Source organism: Thamnophis sirtalis, unplaced genomic scaffold (assembly GCF_051295495.1).
Source record: "Thamnophis sirtalis isolate CommonGarterSnake01/CBP01778 unplaced genomic scaffold, rThaSir2_p1.2 scaffold_6, whole genome shotgun sequence".
NCBI classification, from domain to species: domain Eukaryota; kingdom Metazoa; phylum Chordata; class Lepidosauria; order Squamata; family Natricidae; genus Thamnophis; species Thamnophis sirtalis.
Genome location: NW_028261386.1, coordinates 67,928,020 through 67,949,315, shown reverse-complemented (window position 1 = coordinate 67,949,315; position 21,296 = coordinate 67,928,020). Strand labels below are relative to the sequence as shown.

The following is a 21,296-nucleotide window of genomic DNA, read 5'->3' as shown; positions in this document are numbered from 1 at the left end:
TTCAATTTAAATAGAAAGTAATGCATATTGAGCAAAAACTACTGTACATGGATCAAGAGAGTTTAAGCTGTATCTAAGCAAACAAGAAAAAGATTTAGGGATAATAGTGGATAGCTTATTTGATTCAGTGCATGGTTGCTGCGAAAAGGCAAATTCCATTGCATGGATCATTAGGAAAGACCTTTAAAATTGCTAACAGTATAAAGCTCTTAGACAAACAGACACTTCTGTGTCTGCAATACTATCTACCGTACACAGTTTTGGCTTCACATTTGAAAACCACAGAAAGAACTGGAAAGATGCAGAAAGACAACCAGGAATCGTCAATAAGCTTTGGCTTCATCCAGCAAAACTAGTCTCATGTTTTAATTGAAGAAAATTCTTATGATGTCATTGGTTAGAAACTGATGATTGTTGACAACACTTAATTGATAAATGTAAACAGCTTCAAATACTTGGGAAGCATCATGAGGGATTGGTCTTTGGACAAAAAATTGATTCTCAGATTAGCAAGGCACATGAGTGGCTGCATATTAGAGTGCTCAATCAACAAAACATCAATATCTCCACAAAGCTAAAATTCTACAGAGCTATGGTCATCCCACTCCTCCTATTGGAATGTGGTTGCTAGAATCTGTATTGAAGGCACATCAATCAACTGGAGAAATTTCACATGTGCGCTCTCCTTTCCATCCTCAGCATTTGTTGGCATGACTGTGCTCCAACCTGGAGATTTTGGATCTTATATGAGTCCAGCATTGAACACCTGATTATCAGAACTTAGATGAGATGGATGGGGCATTTCATCAGAATGGAAGACCGCTATATGCCTCACCAGTTGCTCTTATAGTGCATTAGAGTCTGGGAAGAGACCTCAAGGCTGACCATGAAGCATTATATAGACGCTTTAAAAGTAACCCATTTGCCATTTTAACATCCAGCCAAGTGAGCTAGAAGCTAAAGCTGCAGACACAACATACTGGCGAGTGTCTATCAACTTTGAAGACAGATGCTACCAAAAACTGATAGAAAATTATGAGCAGCATCACAGTATAATATCCACAGTTGCTACAAGAATGGATTTCCAGTGCCCCCATTGTTTTAGACTCTGTGCTACCAGATTGGGACTCAGAGCTATATCTATGTCTCTTGATGAGCTATACAACAGTGTCCTTTGAACCTGACAGACTATTTAGAATACTATATCTTACTCTTCTAATTACAAAGAATGCTTAATTTTATTTTTAAAAATTAATTTGCACCAATAAATCTTAAAAGGCATTTTTATTTTTAAGCCCAAAACTACAATTTTCTATATTTGACAGTATTATTGGATTGAGAATCACTAGAGGGCACTGTCTTATTTGTTGATACAGAGGGCTTGCCATTATACATTGAAAATCTAAGAATAATTTTTACTGAAATTGTTGATATTATTCATGTTTCTTACTCATTTTATTTCAAAATTATTAATCAGATCTATAACTTCTGATTTTATAATTCATCTTTAAGATTCTGGAGATTATAGACACAGCCCTTTTTTATTTCCTATTTTTGTAAAAACTATCTATGTTCAATGGGCTGCCTATTCTCCAGCAAATATACCGGTATATAGGATTGCTGATCCATAGTAATCTAGAGCAGCAGCTCCCAACTTTTTGGGCACAAGGCACAGTTTGGTGGAGACAGGTTTTCCCACGGACCAGAGGGGATGAGGTTTCATATGCTGCCTGCATCCCGTGGATGGGGATTTACTTGTTTGCACTGCCCGGTTTCTGAAACTCCATGGACCAGCACCGATTCATGGACCAGGGGTTGAGACCCCTGATCTAGAGACAAATTCTGTCCTGGACAGATCATATAATTTTGCAGATGGAAAAGTGATATCTCCAAACCACAATGAAAAGTGGGAACTGCTATTCATAAGATTTCCTGACTTTCAGAGGTTTTATATTATTATTGTTTTCCAGTGCTCAGAAATTCAGGTTACCACTGTAAATGAATTGAATGAGGAATGACTCTCTTAAAAAAAAAAAAGAAATTATAAAGATCAATGAGCACCTTCATGACTTAGAAAGTGCATAAAATAGAGAAATAATTAAAACATTTCCATTTGCAGCTGTTATAAAAAAAGATAAAAGATGTGGCATTTATAATAAAGAAATCCATAACATACTTATTCCTTTGGCTTAGCATTCATTGAACAGAGAAAGCAGCAGCAGAAACAATTATCTCATGAAGACTACATTGTGTAATAACAATTGCCATAAATGTTTTTCAAGCAAGTTCATTTAGTTTGCAATCCCAGCAACACTCATCTGGGACATGTCTAATCGAGAAATCAAGATTAGGGTTGTGTTACCAGCCAAGATAAATAGCTGCATACTGAAGAAAGGAAGATACTATGCTTAATGTTCTGAGTGAATAGTTTGGTATGGCAGCTGCAAGTTTTCTGCCTTAGATATGCTTATGGCAATAATTTATAATATCTTCAGCATGCAATTAGGCTATTACGATGCACTATTACACTACTTTTGAAAATGAAAACTGAAACTATGTTGGATAGCCATCTGTCTGAAACGGTATAGGGTTTCCTACCTAGGCAGGGGGTTGGACTAGAAGACCTCCAAGGTCCCTTCCAACTCTACTATTGTATTGTATTACTAGTCAAATATACAGCACCTTATTGCTAATGGGGGTGAGAAGGTTTACCAGTGTAGCTTCAATGCTATGGTAGCAATACTGGTTATCAGTAGGTTTCCAGGTCAAATTTAACCTGTAAAGCCCTACGTGGCTTGGCTCTGTATCTCCAGGACCAAATTTCCACAATCAATCAAGAAATCAATGCTTCCATCCTGTGCATTCACTCAGAGAGGAGATGCTGAGGATCATGGGATGAAGGAGATTGGTGGCCTGAAGGTAGTCCTCAGCGGTAGCTTCCACATTTGTGGAGCAGTTGACAACCTTGGATTTGTGTGGAACAATCTGCTGGCCTTGCTCACAGTCATTAAGACCAAATTGTTCTGCAGATAGTTTGGAAAATCACTATAGGGTGCTTTTTGAAGATTGTTTAAACAGATGTTTTTATTTATGGTGTTGGTATGGATTTTTTAAAAAATGGGATTAGGATTTGCTCATTCTATAGTGTTTATTCTTTTGATTGTTAACTGCACACAGCTTCTAAAGTGGATAGTGTACACATTTGTTATGTATGTATAGTGATACTTAAAATATGTGAACCGTTTTGAATTTTCAGTATTTCTACATAAATATGACTTAATATGTTCATTCCATACAAATCCTAAAATTAGATAAAGAAAACCCAATTAAATCAATGAGTCAAAAGTATTTACTAGCTCATTTATTGTTGAGGAAAATTATCGGTTTTGCCAGAATGGGATCTGAGCCCAGGCACAATCTCAACTCCTGGATAATGCCTCAGGCTAGGAGTCCTATCCCAGCCAGCCAAGAAGACTAACATGAGCAGCAGAATATTCAAGAGAACTAAGTTTTGTGTTCAAAGCTTATTGCATCTCCACAAATATTTCAGCAGGGCTATCACAGCAAAGCTGCAAAAATCCAGACAATTACTAGCTAATAACCAAGAGCTGTGCTGGCTTCAGGCTATGGTTGAGTAGGCACTGGCCTAGGACACCAAAGCCAATGCCAATGATTCTTCTTTTGAATCATTCTAAAAATGCAAAGCTTCTTATCATCAGTCAATGTGGCTCAGGGTACATATGGTATATCCATGAGCCAGGTTTAGCAAAAAGATAAATAAATGCAGTTGTTTAGTGCCATCACGTGGTCACTTGGATTTTTGAAAAACCATATATGGCATATATGGGGGAGATACAATAGGCAGAACAAGAATCATTGAAATAGTATCTGGTAATAAAGGTCTCTAAACAGTGTAGTTTTCATTTTATTTTCCTAGTTGCTGCTGTGTGTATGTCCTTTGTGGTGCAATAGTAGATGGGGATGAAGGAAAAAAAACGATTTCTAACTTTCAATTGACTGAGTGTCTAATGCTTATTAGGCACTAGTAACTTGGTTTGATTTGAAAATTATTTTGCATACAATGTAACAGCACAATAGGAAATAAGAAGTGTTCCAGTTATTGGAAATTACGGAAAAGCTTTGCAGATACTAATTTCTAACCTTTTTTTAAAAAAAAATCTTTGCTTGGTCTCTTAGAAAATTGAGATATGAATTAATATTAATGAGTCTGTAAACTTACATGAAATAATGCATCACATTTTACTTTTGGTCTTCTGATCACACTATCCCAGATATGTTTCAGCATGCAACCGACTTTAAATCATGGTTGGCGAACAAAGACTGAACCTTTTTTGCCAGACAAGACCTTGGAAATGTTAGTAGTACAATGTGATAATCTTGAGAAGCAAGTTTCAGTAAGAATTGTCCACTTGCACATAATTACGGCATAAATAATTCACTGGAAACATCTTTTTTCAGCTATGTTCTCATGACATTGTCTTCATATTGGTCTCTCACAACTGAGACAGCCTTACGTCCTTAACTGAAATGACATTTGCTCTTGTATCAAGTGTAGCCCCAGGATGTACATATAGAAGTCTGTGCCAACCTTTAAGTTGAAGGAAACCAGAGGTTTGCAATGACTTGAAATATTATCTGCAGGTTTTCTAGCAATGGAGATAGCAAATTTATGCTGTGAGAGCTTTTTCCAACTCAAGGATGAGAGGACAGCATTTCAGTTCAGAAAGGCCTTATGACTGCAAATTATCAGGCTCATATTAATGACCATTTGATTGCACAATTTATTACATATTGTATTTGATGCTGATAAAAAAATCTTTAGAATTATTAATCATCTATATGAAATCAATGTTTTGAGAAAACTGGTGTGAGAATGCTATGAAACATTTTTTGGGAAAACCCAATGTAAGCAGAAATATTTAAAATTACAAGCCCTGTAGGCAGGTATTTCAATTGCAAACTCTAAGTATGTTCTTAAAAAGTTTGTTTTTGAAAGGTTCTTATATTTCTTACAACACAGTCCTATGGCTACTGAGAACTCAACTCAGCCAAATCAATGAGATCTTAGTCACAGATATATTTCAGGTTGCAGGCTAAGCAAAAACATTTTATAACATTATCCAGTGTTAAAGGTTAACAATGATGACACTTCATATACGGGTAGTCCTCAACTTATGACCACAACTGAGCCCAAAATTTATGTTGCTAAGTGAGAAATTTGTTAGATGAGTTTTGCTCCATTTTACGACTTTCCTTGTCCCATTTCTTAAGTGAATCACTGCAGTTCTTCAACTAGTAAAACAGCTGTTAAGCTTCCCTTGTCTGAAGGTCGCAAAAGGGGATCACATGATTCTGGGACACTACATCCATCATAAAAGTGAGTCAGTTGTCAAGATCTGAATGTAAATCACATGACCATGGGGATGCTGCATCAGTCCTAAGTGTGTCCTCAGAAATAAGTCATAAGACACTTTCCTCATGCCGTTGTAACTTTGAATGGTCACTAAGTGAAATGTTGTAACTCGAGGACTACCTGTACTTTATCAAAAGGAGGGATTGTTTTCAGTGACTATTTCTAATCCTGAATTTTACTCCTCCAGGTGGACAATCTGCAAGTCAGTTAAGATACTCCGCTTTGCCTGGGGAAAACGGATGCTACAAGGCATTTTTTCAGGGGCCACGCATGTTTTTTGAGAAGTCGCCGATCGAGCTGGGAAAAGCTTGGGAGAAAACACGCTTAGGCAGACCGCCGTGGCTTTGAGGGGTGGGGAAAGCGTATCTCCCCCGCCCCGCAGAGGCTTCTTCCCCTGCTCGCTCGGGCTTTACCTGCAGCTTCCGCTCCCTTCCAAGGTTTCTCTCGCCCTACAGGAGGGGGAAGCGTAGAAGCGCCCAGCGGTAGCTAACTAGGAAGTAGTAGGAGAAAGCGGCAGGGTCCGAGAGGGGAACGGCGGGCCGATCGCAGGTGCCAAAGCCCTTCAGCTCACCACGGCTTGGCCGACCTCCTCGCCCCCAATGGCTGCTCCCGCCATCGCTCCGCCCGAAGGTAAAAACCCGCGTCGCCTAAGTCTTCGGCAACGGGCGCCCGCGCCTCAGTGCAGAGGCACGGGAACAGTGGGCTGCGCGCCCTTTGCGGACGGGCACTGCGGGCACCGGAAGGAGGGCCGGGCAGAGCAAGGGAGGCGGGACCCTGGAGTGGCCTTTGCAGTGCGGGGGGAGGAAGGGGGGCGGGCGGATTCCCTGGGTGGACACTGATCCTCCCACCGGCTTTGTGGAGCTTCTCTTCGTTGGCGGGATTCTGCCAAAGGCGAGCAGCTCTCTGCCTCTCGTATTATTTAGCATGACTACTTGCATTGCTACTTTGCTATTTCTGGCAAAGGCAGCGTTCTTCTTAGATGAAAGTCTTTGTCCCCTGACTTCTCCGATTTGAGATTTTGTTCCTCGAAATTACCCACCGCGTACTGACAAGAGGCACACGGATTCGGTTTTGAAAGAGTCTCAGTGTTCCCCTTCTTCGTATTTTAGGCTTTGTATTGAGAATGACTTTTGAGTTTTTTTAAAGTCTTTTTTGAGCGCCTCATATTCTCAAAGTCTGATGAATCATTCACTCAAATGCTAAATAAATTAAGCCCTGCAGCATCCCTCTGAAGTGTAGCGAAATTGTTATAAAAGGTTGCCTTATGCTATAACTTTTGTGAATTCAACTTTATATCCTTCAGCAGGAAAAAAAATCTACCACTTTAAAGTGGGAAAAAGGATATTATAATCTGCACTTTTTAAGGAGGAAAATCAAGTATTTAATGTAGGATAACTGACACCCTTTTTATAGAACTTATTGAAAACTGAAATACATAGTATAAATGAAATGTGAATGAACAACTTAAATGGTTTCAAGATATTTTATGCTGATTTTTATATACTCAAATAGTTTAGAAGATTAATGTAAATTAAAACCATTTGTGAAATAAACTATAATAAATTTTCCTGTTTTTTAAATTTAATATGGCTTTTAGACTTGTGTTTATTGAGCAAGGTTGTTATATTTGAACTGACACATGATCATCTGTCATGAACATATGCAAGAACATACAAGAGCAAGCCATTTTTTAAAGGATGTTCACCCAGTTGGGATAAACAAGGATATGAACCTCTTTTGTGGGGTTTGCAGCAAAATGACTGTGTATGTAATTAGTAAGCAATCAAAGTATAAATAAATAAATATCTCTAAAATGTTGATGACTGTAAGCTTAAGCCCCTTTTTGGCTTTTTCCCATCAGATCAAGCAACTAAAGAACCAGTAGAAGACACTGACCCTAGCACTTTATCCTCAGAAAATGTAAGTACTGTCTTTTGTGAATGTGTTGAACTGGCTAGTTGCCCAGCTAAGTGATTTTACCTAACTGACTTTGACTAAGTTTGAAAAGCTTAAGCAGAGTGAGAGCTGGTTAACATTTGGATGAGGGTTACCAGAAAATGGAAGGGTTGTGGATTACAATGGGAAGTTGAAGAAACATCCTACTAAAAGGTATTGGCAACATTTTTATGTTGAAAATAAAACTACATCTATCAGAAATTGAGACTGATTCAAAGGAAACATTACTTCCACTAACTTGGTTATTAATTTACTTATTTTACTTGTTGGTTGCTATTATAGTACATACTATTTTATACTCATAGAAAAGTTCAGTAATTAAGATATGACAAGATACAGGCTCTGAAATAAGTCCAGGGACATGACCATCCAATCATTTCCTTTGTGATCTTCCCAAATAGTTAATTAGCTTGCCACACAAATAGCATGAAGTGCTGGGGAAGATAATATTTAGTTAAGTTACTTCTGAGTTTCAGATTTCTAAAAACTATAGAATTTTGACTGTTTTTTAATAATAAGAAAGTGTTGTAATGGGAAGTTAATGCCTGTTTCATTCAGTTACATATGTCTCAATAAAGAATGAGTGATGCTAGTGCACTCTTTTTTATGCAACAACCAGCTATTTTTGGTGATATTACTTGAAATGGTAACAACTAGAAACAAGGCAGTTAGTATGTGTTAATTTCTGTAATCAAGAAGGAAAATGACCATAACTAAGCAGTGATTCATATTTAGAGTGTTCTGTTGATTCAGAGATTGGTTTGTGTGGATAAAAAAGAGTTGTAACCAAAAAACTCAGTGGTGAGAGATGCGGTTGGAGTCATTATCCAAGATTTGTTCGAGAACCCTTGTAGTGGTTTTATTATTTGCACTATGTCATGAATTCATGACATGAACAACTTTAATGAAGTTGTTCCTCAAGGATTATTTTCTTTAAAGTATTAGCTTCAAAATCTTATAAGGATGAAAGTGTTGGAAATCATTCAGTGAAAGATTCTGAAGAAGGGAGGAGGATTTGGTGAGAGATTGTCATCTTTACCGGCAGACCCATCCCAAGTTTTTCATAATTTCTGCTAAACTTTCAGATAAGGGGCTTGATAAATCTTCATTGATTCCTACTCCTACTTGGGACTGGATAAATACTGTATGCGAATTGTTGAATACTTGGCAAGCTCAGTGAAGAGCTGGGAGACTGTATTTGGCTTGGGAGGTTACAAATTCAGCAGAACAAAGAACTTAATAGGTCAAAATAATTGGTGTTTCAAAATCTATCTAAAATAATTATATAAAAATATGCTTCTTCTTTTTGTCTGAACAGATAGAAAAGTATCCTGTCCAAGATACAGCATTACCCAAAGGTAAAAATAGAAACCGACAATGATTGCAGTTCTTATTTTTTTAAAAAAATATTGTAATATGAAACTTGATTAGATATGACATGACACAATAGAGAATCTATTATGTCCCTTCATAGACTTCATAATTTTCTAGAACTGACTCCAGATATATTTGCTGAAATTCCCAGCTTTTATTAACTCTGAGATCTTCAAAATCTTCTAAGGTCAAGAAGCCATCAATTAAGAACATATCTTATGGTTTTCTCTCCTTCGTTCATTTTCATCTTAGTAGCTCAATTCCATCACCAGAGATATTGTTTGGTCTAATTGACTTGGGCTTGAAACCAGAAGAATGTGAACTCAAGTCCTGCATTAGATATAAAAGATGGCTGGGTGACCTTGGGCCAATCATTCTTTCAGCCCAATTCATCTCAGAGGGTGGTTGTTGTGGAGAAAATAGCAGGAAGAAGGATTATTAGGTAAGTTGCCTTGAGTTATTTGTAAAGTAATCTTGTATGGGAGATAGTCGACTACCTACCCTGAAGGACGCAATTTCACTGACCCATGCTACTTTTCCTCAGAAAGCTACTTTCTTCTGCTTCTCTTACCTGTAGGAGTTTCTGTTCTCATACTATCTGTATTGAGTCAGTCAGTGTCACAGTCAATTTTTAAAATTAATTTCTAATATATACTTATATATAAACTTTATATATTTATAAACTTTCCCAATCATAAAATTTCTGGTGTTGATAGATATTCTCTGTCTCCACTGTCAGAATGCATATCTTATTTCATATGGAACAACATAATTTGTGATAATTGTTTCCATTGCCTCCTCATGCTATTAAAGTTATCTGAGTCACCTTCTCTATAGGAAATTCAGCAGTTTCATTAACAGACCCCTTACCTTTGTTTGATACGTTGTATAATCAAGCCATGCAGCCTGGACCATCAAATTTCTTTCTTGTAACATGCCAGCTGAGGCATGATCGCTTTCTATCCGGGCCCATCTTCCAGTTTTGATACCACCTCATGGAGGTGGTGAGCCAAGCTTGTTTGAAGTTCAGTATCAACATTCCATCTCATCTTCTCCTCCCTCAGAACAAGCAACCTTAATCACAGTGCACCTGAATGTAGGCAATTAGTACACTGCATTGATGTTAGAAAACAAATTTCATTTTATTGCAATTATCCGTGCCATTAGATATGGGGATTATTCACTCAAGGGGTATGGATGATCTAATATTCCATTTGATGCTTACAGATGCTTAGGTTGCTGGTTTGTTTATTTACTTTTTTTAAAAGCCTGGTTCCAGATTACTCTGGATGCTGAGTTATCATACTCAGTTCTATTTTTAATCTGCAAAGGGCACACAGCATTGATTAATTTCTATTCCATTGATGTTATACAATATAAAGAACTGATGGAAGGAACTACACATTTTATTTAAGCATTTAGCTATAAACCCATTTCAGTCCAAGTCAAGAAAAAAAACCTTGTGGCTCATGAGGGAAAGAAATCTGATTTAAAGAACCACAGTAACTATTCCACAGCAGCTTTGTCTTTTTTGGCTCTACATCCTTTAGGCTTATCTAGCTAACATCATTGTTTCCTACAAAAGACAATAGCCTTACTGTTCTGTCATCTCCCACAGGATAAACAAAGGGCATCAGGACTATTTTCTTCTGAAGGTTATATTATCTCTAAGCGGCAGGTCAGTAAGTATGAAATACCAAGCCAACAGCAAGACACTTAATGGCTCTCTTTCTTGTGCTTGGCTTGCTGAAGTCTGTTAGTCTTTCTCATGAAGAATTTTTCAGAACTTTACAAATTGTATTGAAAACACTCTCTTTGATGGGTGGGCCTCATCAGTAGACAGATGGATAACAGCAGCAGCAAGATTAATGTAATTTCAGTCTGTGCTCAGAAGGATCATCCTTAATCCAGGACTTGCTCCTCTCGAAGACTCTCATATTGTACACCTTATATAAGAGATAACCAGACCGCACAGATGATACTGACCAAAATCTAAAAGGTGCCACGATGACAATCAGACAATTTTTGTAGATATTGTTCCTTCTCCTAAGCGCATGATGTTTTATGTATTGTCAATTTAGGAAAACACTACAGTCCTATGAATTTCTGTGTATGATCATAGGACATACTGTACGTATTATACCACTAAGTTCAACACTCAGTTACAAATGGGAATAATTCATTTATCCCACATTTTCTCTGGGGTGCCTGGAATTTCAGGAATTCATACTCAAAGGAACAATTATAATGTTCCTGACATTTCTTGGTTCAGTAGAAAGATAAATGGGGATTAACCTGCCTTGGATCTCTACAACCTAAAGTCACTTATCAGGGCTAAGACTTTGTATAAAGTCACTTTGGTGAAAGTTTTACCTCTATTTTTTTGAGGATTAAATATATATTCTTTTACATCTCCATAAGGTGAATTCTTATGCTTTGCAGTACTTGGAATTTTCCATTGAATACTATTTTTTGCCTCATGAATCTATCCTAAGCATATAGCAGTAGTTATCTGCAAATATCCCACATCAATAACTTGTTCCTTTTGATTTAAAGTCAGTTCACCTTTCAGAACCATGTATCCTAGACTTTTGTTTTATTTCAGAAGTTGAGCCTTTTGGTGATTTTTTGCAAGTTGTGAATATAATTTATATATTCATGCAATTCTTTCACTCTTAGGGATCTTCTTAAGGTATTAAGTTTCCAATAATCCTGCATGGCCAGCTACTAAAATTGAGGGAATAGATAGTAACACTGAGGGCATGCTTCTTACCCAAACTAGTCATCTGCACTTCTGGAGGATTCTGTTTGGAATCTGTCCATATTTGCCATTTATGTTTAAAAGCATACATGAACATTTGAAGCACACTTATAAGAAAGCAATGGGTAAGCAATAACAATATGGTTGGTTGAGTTGTGAGCCGCCCTGAGTCCCCTTCGGGGGAAAAGGGCGGCATATAAATAAAATAAACATTCAACATTCAATATATACTTTCTCTGACATCCAGCACAGAAGAATATTTGGGAACCAAAAATTAGCTGGAGCCAAAAGATTGCATATGGATCCTCTGTTTTCTTATTTCATTCTGATACCGAAAGTATCTACAGGAAACTAGGAGATCCTGCCAAAGTAGGAATCAATACAGTGTGAAGCAATAAAGGCAGAAGGAACATCATCAGTCTATTCATGTAATTGTGGAACTTTTTTTTTTGTCCAGATATACAGCACAAAATTTAGTCATGTTTTAGATCTGGTCCTTGCTAATTCAACTCAACTTACTCTAAAAATACGTATGGATGGTATCCAAAATAAATCAATAAACAACCAAACAATAGCAAGAGAGAAATCACTTAAAGAGAGATAATTATTTTGAAGAAATTTCCTTTGTCTATGGAATGGAAAATAAAAATAAGAATGTTTATTCTGATAAAGCAGTATTCTCTAACTAAGGTTTTTAAATATTTTGTTTTTGTAACAATTGTCATTGTAACAATGTTTATTAAATTACTTGGAATATAATACATGTTCTAGAAGGTAGACTTAAGATGATTACTATGAAAAAGAAGATATAACTATGGATGTTTTCTCCTGTGGTATCATGTAGATATGCAGACTGAATATTCTAGAAGTTACAGTCTAACATTAGCTTTCCCGGATCTGGGCATTTCGAGTTGTTGTTGTTTAAAGTTCTCAAAATTGCTCACACACCATGACAGTTTTTAGAATTCTTGGAGTAAATTCCAACTGTGGCAAGTTTGAGAAAGATTGATCTTTACAAGGTTTGTCTCAGCAGCAATTTCTTTTTCTTCTTTCCCATCTTCTTCTTCTTCTCTTTCTGCTATACTTAGACCTGAAATTGCTCTGGATTTGATGAGAGTAGTAGTTTAAAATATCTGGCTTTGTTCTTGTACCTGTTAATGATAACCGGATATTCAGGAATGAAGCCAGTAAAATGTTACATGACATTTCAGATAAATGTTATCATTAATAATTATTGCAACTCATATGGGAGCCTGTTATAAAATGATGATTTTAATGTAATTGGTTGGTGACTAGCAGGCAAGTGTGACATATCAAATGGTTTGGAAGAGGGATGTATGGTATTTTATTTCAGGGGAAAGAGGATTAGCATAATAGAGACTAGCAATTCCTCACTTACTCTGTATATACACAGGGCTTTCATTCAATACATCCTTTCTGGAAGCCAATGGTTGATAATGTGCCCACAGGTTAGTTCCTTCTGCAATCTTAGGTATGTAGAATTTTAGGCAAGTCGTCACTGGTTATGCTAAATTTTATGAATGGAACAATATGCCTGTAGCTTTCTTTCTTGCCCTGATACATTACTTGAATTGGCATTGTAATCTTTCTGAATTACAGAACCTTTTTAGAAATATGTTGATCAAGAGATCCAAACCTGACTAACATTGAAGAATATTTGCCTTGTAGATGAAGAATACCAAACAGAAAAAGTGACTTTGGAAATTTCATCCATTAACATTACAAGCCTAACATCAGATTCTGGCTTGATACACCAGGTAATTGAAATGTTATTGATCCTATTAGAATATTTGTCAATATTATTTATTGTTATTTATCAACATTTAGACTTTTCAGTATTGTTCTCCAGTTTACTGTAAGTCAGTGCTGAAAGTTTAATTTCAAACTCAGGTTCAATCTGGAAAAAGGGCAGAAGACACCATGAAAAATATCCTGAATTTTAGATATTTTTTGCTTTCAGTTGAACCATTATGTTATTATCCACTTTTAATGTCAATACTTTTTAATTATATTTTAATGTTAGTATTTTTTAATATAGTGTAAAAACTAATGTGTATTGCTGGTCTTCGACCGTAATAAGATTTTACTTACTTCCTTATTTACTTTGCTTTCAGTGAAGGAAAGGCATACTACAGTTTGGCCCCTTGTTATCTTCAAAACCATCTACTTTATGTAGAATCTGCCTGACATATACTATCAAATAAAGAAGGGAAGCCTGGGTACCCATCCTGAAAGAAATCGGGGGGTGGGGCTGGGACTCAAGATAGATTTTCTTATACTAAATCCTCCCTCTGAAATAACTTGTCCCAAAGTTAGGAGTGCACTATCAAATGATAGAAAACAAGAAAATAGTCTTTAAAGAGAGAGTTCAGACTTACATGACGGCAACTATGGGGTTTTTAAAAATAATTTTAAATTGGTTTGTTTATTATTTCTTGTTTTATTGGGTGGATTTTATTATTGTATTAATGATTTAGTCCATATGTTATAAACTGTCTAGGACAGGAAGAATAGACCACAAGAGTAGATGATATTTTAGTAAATAAATACCCAGAGAGAGCCCTAACTAAGAACTTAAGAGACAGGAGATTCATGTTATACTAAGAAGTCCTTGAGGAAATGCAAACCTAGGCATGAAAAGTTTGCAGCATTGGCAACTTATTGACCGCATTCATACATTTCCATAGGCCACAGGCTAATTGCAACAACAGTCTGTTGTTAAAACCACAATTGTATGGGTTCAACATTTTGCCCCAAGCCAAAGGCAATCACCACATTACAGTTTAGGACTAGAAGGCAACCAAACTGCTTTGATTCCTAGTTATTTTACTTAACACCTTTTTGGCTGTATTTTGATTCAAGCATTGCAAATTCTTATTCTGGCTGCAACCTCTTCTTTCTTTTCCCTTAAGTAGTGAAATACATGTGCAGAATCCATATTCTGCCTTTAGGCAAGACTGGATTTTCTTACCTTCCCTCACATGTGAGACAAATTTGTAGTTTTGTCTGGTCTTGCAATTTATTAAGAAGCATTTCTTTAAGAAAATTGTTAAATGTAATGCTTTATAGTTAATAATCTCTCAATGCAATTGTACCTTGGATGGTGTATACTATCCCACAAATGGATAGTAATTTGGTTTTGTTTTTTATTATCAAACTGAATAAAAATTAAGGAAATTTGGATACATCTGATAAAAATTATAATTCTAAGACAAATAAAAACTTTACTTTTTATAAATATTGCTTAGTTTAGTTACCTTTGCAATCTGTGCAAAGTGAACAAGCTGCAGTGTATGATTTTTGTGTCCTGGAAACATCAGCATTATTGAAATCATCTAATATTTTCTCTTTAGTGTGCATGAAGTAATTCTGTTTAAGTCTTAACACTGAAAATAAAATAAATATATTGCAGTGTTAACTCTTGTGTTATATTCCTGCTTCTATAACTTGTGTTATTGTCTCTTCTCTATTTTCTTAATACTCCCTCTTTAATTCTGGCCCTGCATTTCCATATTTCATACTATATATTGCCAGATGAATGATTCTGATTGAAAAATCCCAATTTCATGGATCTCCAGCAGCCTTGCCAGGTCCCAAATGGGGGCTCACAATGCCCTTTTTACCTCCCTCTTATCAAGTTATTCTTTCCTTTCCACTTCCTGTGCTCAGTTTCCCAACTGAATCATCACTACAATTCTAATTCAATATTATGCTTAAATCTAGATAATCTATATCTGTTGAAGTCTCAAGTAAATAAGCTCTTTACCTTGCTTTAATTGTATTTTTCATATTATATTTTAGATTTTGTCAGTGACCATGCTCATTCTGGGTCCTTGTCTCACTCTCTTTTGAGATAGTGGAACTACTTGTCTCCAGAAGTTCTGGATACTCCAACACTGGAGGTTTTAAAGAAGAGACAACCATTTAACTGTAATGGTAGGGTTACCTGCCTGAGCAGTGGGTTGGACTACAAGACCTCTAAGGTCCCTTCCAAATAAATTATTCTGTTATTCTACATGCCACTTAAAGACTGGAGTGGATGGAAACATTTTAATTATTTATAATTATTTGTGGACCTTATACATAAAGGGAGGAGAACATATTGTTTTTTTATGTATCTTTCAGCATTCAGCTGAGATGGATTTTTTTATGTTTAAAATTAGAATCAAAATATTTTTTTTGTACACAATGTTTTTTCTCTGTTTTAATTTTGGAGTTTTGTTAATGTGGCATTTTTCTTTTTCTGTTTTGTATTTTATCTTTGGTGATAAAATAAAAGAAAATTTAAAAATAAACATGCCATTTAAAGACTGACATTGCCCTCATTTTGACTCATTCGGCATCCTGCTTTGCTGGAACTAAAAGAAGTCATATAAGATTAAGCAGTACTGATGAAAATAAAAAGAAAATATGTAACAAAAAGAAAAAAAGAGGAAAAAACTGTTCCATGTATAATATTTTGGAAAACTAGACATAAAGTATTCAATATTTAGCATAGCTGGTACTGCAGAAACAATATGCCTGGTACAATTGAAAATGAAATGTAAACGGTTTAAGTTGAAGGTGTTAGGTTTCTCCCTGCCTTCTCTCCAAATTGTGATCAAGCTCAAAAGGCAGATTAGGAATTGTATGCACGGTTGTCATGGCCTTGCCACATAAATTATCTATGTGGCTTCTTTGGAATGGATGTACTAATGCAGTTAAGTGTAGGTAAGTAAAGGTGTCTGGTTACAGCATATTATATAACTACATAGTTTACCTGTATTTGCATGCACAGTTTATGATCTATTCCAGAGTGCTCTGTGATACTCTCAGGTGAATGACGCTATACAAAAGCCAACTGTACTTTACTGAAAATATCTCAAGGGAAAAACCCCACCTGCTTTCATCTTTAAAGCTGCAATAAGAGCGGGAGGGGAGAAATCTCTTCATCTAAGCGTGTTGGTTTTTTGTAATAGCAAAAGCATCTGCTGCAGATTGTTCAAATCTATCTTACCACGATAAAATCCTTCTGAACTCAGGAATTAAGTGCCTCTCTTTTATGATAATCTTCCTCTATAGAAATACAGCTTCTTCAAAGTATTTAGGTTTTTTTTAATGGTTTGACCTTTCCAATCCTTGAGATATATTAATGACACATTTTTCTAAATTCAAGGTGCTTAATTTGTTAAATTAAATTCATATCATGACATTAATACAGGGCTGTATTTGTTTGTAGCCAGAAGAAGATGATGACACTCAAAGTAGTGCTGGTGATTCACCTACAGGTAACTTTCTGCACATTTCCAAAATATATTTATTATCTGATTCCACTTTTTGTTGTTCTTGTTGTTGTAAGTAGGATACTTGGAATTATTACTGTAGAAAGCAAATGCAAATCTCTAAAACAATCATTCCAGCATTCCCTCGCTTCCCTTTCATTCCAAGTCATTTCATTGTTTTTATTCTTAGTTCCATTCTGCTGCTTATTGTCATCAAAATCACCTTGCATTTTCTCTGACATCATAACCGGTCCTTGAATTCTTTTACTACATTCTCTGCAGTTTCCTTTTTCTTTATGTATAATTATACAATACCTTTCACACTCATTTTTTGCATAAGTCATTTTGTTACATGGTTCTTTTTCACATTTGTGTACTAAAGATCAGTGCCTTCTTTAGTTTGGAGAGCACATAGCAAACAATGGTTCAGTGCAGATATAATGAGCCAATTTTATAGCCAGAATATCATTTTAAATGGGAAGCTGTAGTTTAAGAAGCAAAAAAGATTTGCTTCAAATGGACATGCAAAAGAGGCAGAGAGGGAGGGGAAATGGGGAAACGAAGCAGAATACAGTCTAAATCATCATGGACAAGGCTCATTACATCTGAAGCATGTCATAGAGTTTTATCTGCCAGAAAACAGTGGAATAACTCCCTAATATAATTGTAATTCTAGCTTTGAAGAAGTCATGTACAGAAAATGGCTCTTGCTCTTTGTGTACATTTCACCAGCCAACCATCGGTGACCTACTAAATGATGAAGACTTGCTGTATATGATGAAGATCAAATTGGATCCATCCCACCCGACAGTGAAAAACTGGAGAAACTTTGCAAGCAAATGGGGAATGACTTATGATGAGTTGTGCTTTCTGGAACAAAAACAACAGAGTCCCACCTTGGAATTTTTGTTACGGAACAGTGACAGAACTGTGGAGCAGCTGATCGATCTCTGTAAATTATATCAAAGGGTTGATATTGAAAAACTACTGCAGAAGTGGGTGGAGAAGGAATGGCCAAAAAGAGGCCATGGAGCCTATCAGAAAAACATATAAAGGAGAAAAATGACAATATGGAAAACCAAGAATGGGTTTTGGTGTGCATAGGGCTTTTTTTTCTAGGGGAAGGACAACATACTTATTTTTACAGCATAAACTGAACTTACCCTTTGTAGTGATCAGGACGACCTTTAATTATGAATCTACAGATGTCAAAGTCTACAGTACTCAGATTTTTGAAGCAATAAGGGGACATTGAAAATTATCAGCATGCTATATAGGATAACTGCATAATCATTTACTTCTGTTTAGCAGTCTTTGTCCTGTATTTCTGACTGGAAATTGTATAGAAATTAAACATAGGAGGGAAAAGGGAGGTCCTCTTCGAGGAATAATCCATGTCTGTACCTGTGCATTTGGTCTTGTTCCACCCCTTTCCAGATTGCCTTTGTTCATGAACAAACCAGCAGAAGATGCTACAAATCAGAACTGGGATAGTCTCATATGACTTCACCTGGAAGAAGGAACTTTTATATCCAAAGATATATATGAACAGTACAGAAATAAGCCATGTTTTCAATCATAAACTATAAAAATATAGCATCAGGTGTTGGCATTGTTGGGCATCTTTCAGGAGAGCCAATTCTAGACATTTTGGCATCCTAGTCAGTCATTTTGTGGCCCCTCCTATGATTATATTTATCTTTTGAGTAGCCATGCTGATGCACAGAGTGCGCTGTTACTGTTTTTCTGGGTATAACTTTGAAAAGCTGATAGTCACTTGCCTAGTTCCTTCCTATCAGTCTTTTCTCTTGCTTTGGTAATATTAGTTTCCTGAGGTCCGTAGCTGTACTAATTATTTCTTTTTCAAAACTTGCAATGCCTGGTTGATGTGATGTTCACTACTACTCCACTGACTTTGGGCATAGATATTGTAGAAATTTATAGAAATAAATGATTGTAAAACGATGAGGAAAGATACATTTTATACTCTTATTGTGCATATAAATCTTTTCAATTCTGGTGTGCCCTAAAATTTGGCACCTAGATGACAGCCAAAATGGGCAATTGCCAAACCTCCCTGGTTTGTTGCCTTTTTCCTGCCATCCCAGTGATGAAAGTGAAGAATCTATACAAGCACACCCTTCCCAATACAGACTGAAAGCAAAGAGATGCCAAGTATATAGATGGGACAAACAATAATTTTTTAAACTGGTGAAGCTAGGAAGGAAAAATTTCCTGAAGGTATCTTTTGAAAAGTTGACAAAATCTGGAGCTGATAAGGCATACCTAATCCATTTGTATATACGAATGCAGTGTCAGTGCTGCTATCATAATTTTAAAGCCAGAATAAAAGTAGAATATAGATCAGATATTGTGGTAGATCAGCAAGTGTTTTTTGCTCCCAGTTCCATTCCTCCTCAGCCTATTGTCTTCCAGATAGGTTGTACTGGTTGTTCATCATCATTGCCCAACTCACCTGGAGCATAGTGGGCCAAGGAAGTTTATCATAGCAATAACAAGCTTTCCCTTTTTTTAAACTAGGCTATTAGAGTGGTAACTAAAATGTAAACTTGCATTTGTGGATCCTTGCAGGAGAGGGTGCTTCAGTGAAAGAATATGCAACTGGCAACAATTCCTTTTCACCAAATTGATCTTAAAGCTCAATTTTTTTAAAAAAATCTCACAACTCTGAAACCTATCTGTAACTTCATTTCAAATCCTTATTTAATAGGAGGCATAATGTCTCAAAATCTCTGACTGAGAAGTATGTTCCCTTGATTTAAGACTGCATTTTAAAAATTATTTAACATGTTAGGGATCATTCAAATCTTTCCTCTTCTGAGAAGATTGATACAAAAGCTGATCACTTAATGTTTGCAACAACCTGTGTTTTAACTTTAGAGAAACTATTATAAGCAGCATACTAATTAAGTGTGCCGCAAAAAGCATCACATTTTAAGATAAATAGTATTCTGAACAGTGTGTACTTGAATTACAGAATTATCAAGATCCTTGATAGGTGCTTTTTTTCAGAGTATGCAGAATCTCTATCTGCCTTTGAATTGAAGTGGTTAGATCTCAAATGTGGATAATATATTAAAATATTTTAAGAGTGATTACGTTAATTGGAATTGCTGATTCCCTCTAGCAATTAGAAAATATGTTCAAACATGTTTTCAGAGACAGTTTGAGAACTAGTGCTACTCCAGGGTATTACAAAGTACTTATATTCTCTACAATATTATAATAAAATATTATGAAGCATCTATTAATAATTTCAGGGATAGCCTTGAAATATTATCAGAAATTAATCTTTAAATGAATTGGAGTCACTTGGCATAGTGACCATACTTTAGTTTTTATAGCACACAATAATGCGGGCAGAAAGCCAGTTCAATGTTAATCTCAGACATTGTTTGATCTCAGTACAATAACCATAAAATGCAAATAAAACACTATGCTGGAATGTAGAAGAGTTGCTCAAATGCATTAGAATATAACTTATAAGAAAATGTGAGTTCAAAATCGTATGGATTATCATTGTAAGGAATTTAGTCCTAAAACCTACATTCTTAAATGTACTTCCTAACAAGCTTCTATCTCAAGTATGGAGAGACCTGGATTTTCAATAGAAGAAATATTTTCAGATATAATACACTCTGGAAAATGTCATTAAAAATTGGAGTAAAAATGCTGCTATCAGGAAGAATACTTATGGGGAATTGAGCTTTTGGGCTACTCTACTAAACTCAAGCATACTTGATTGCAACACGTTTTTATAATTGTAGGTCTTTAGAGTTATGCTTGAAAATTAAGCCATTTCTATTACTATATTACTTTCTATTACTACTACAGTAGTATGCTGAATTTTATAACTTCTAATTTTGTTAATATATTCCTTTTTTGTAATAGATCTTATTTCAAAGCATTTTGTGTATGTACTGGTATCATCAATTTGTTATGTTTGTTACATGTTTTTGATATGCAGTTTTAGAAGATTTTTTTTATCCCATTTTTGTTTTTATTAAGAGCGTTACTGTATTTTCTAAACAACTTTGTTGTAATTATTTAAAATATGCATTTCAGACATTAAAAGACTATTGTCAGAAGATGCGCAATCCTAGAATTTGGACTCTGTTTAGGATATAGTGGGGTTTATTAAAATGAAGACCTGTGAATTCAGAGTTTTGTTCTCTTGTTGAGAATAGAAGTCTTTCCCTCCTTACGTAGTAATTATAAACAAAAGAGCTCCTTGGATTGTAGTAGCTGTCTAGAGACCTTGGTCTTTTATTAGCACAATATATATGTTGACATGACTTATGAACAATCACTTCTAGTTTTCTTATTTCATCTCAGAAGTCATACAAACAGATATTGTTTTAAAATGCTTAATTCATTCCATTATAAGCTCTTTCAGTGAACTGTCCATTTGTTTACTTTCACAAGGAAGGAATTTATTTTTTGTGACATGCCAAGTATTTTAAAATCA

General features: G+C 35.7%; 1 protein-coding gene across 1 annotated transcript; it reads left to right on the top strand.

The window, feature by feature from the left end:
- The first annotated feature begins 5,602 nt into the window (after positions 1–5,602).
- Positions 5,603–20,890, top strand: EDARADD (EDAR associated via death domain). Its single transcript, XM_014052635.2, has 6 exons — positions 5,603–6,064; positions 7,296–7,354; positions 8,709–8,748; positions 13,215–13,303; positions 16,765–16,813; positions 17,484–20,890. Exons 1-6 carry the CDS (start codon positions 6,034–6,036, stop codon positions 17,858–17,860), a joined length of 645 nt encoding a protein of 214 aa, XP_013908110.2. The 5' UTR covers positions 5,603–6,033; the 3' UTR covers positions 17,861–20,890.
- The last annotated feature ends 406 nt before the right edge of the window (positions 20,891–21,296 follow it).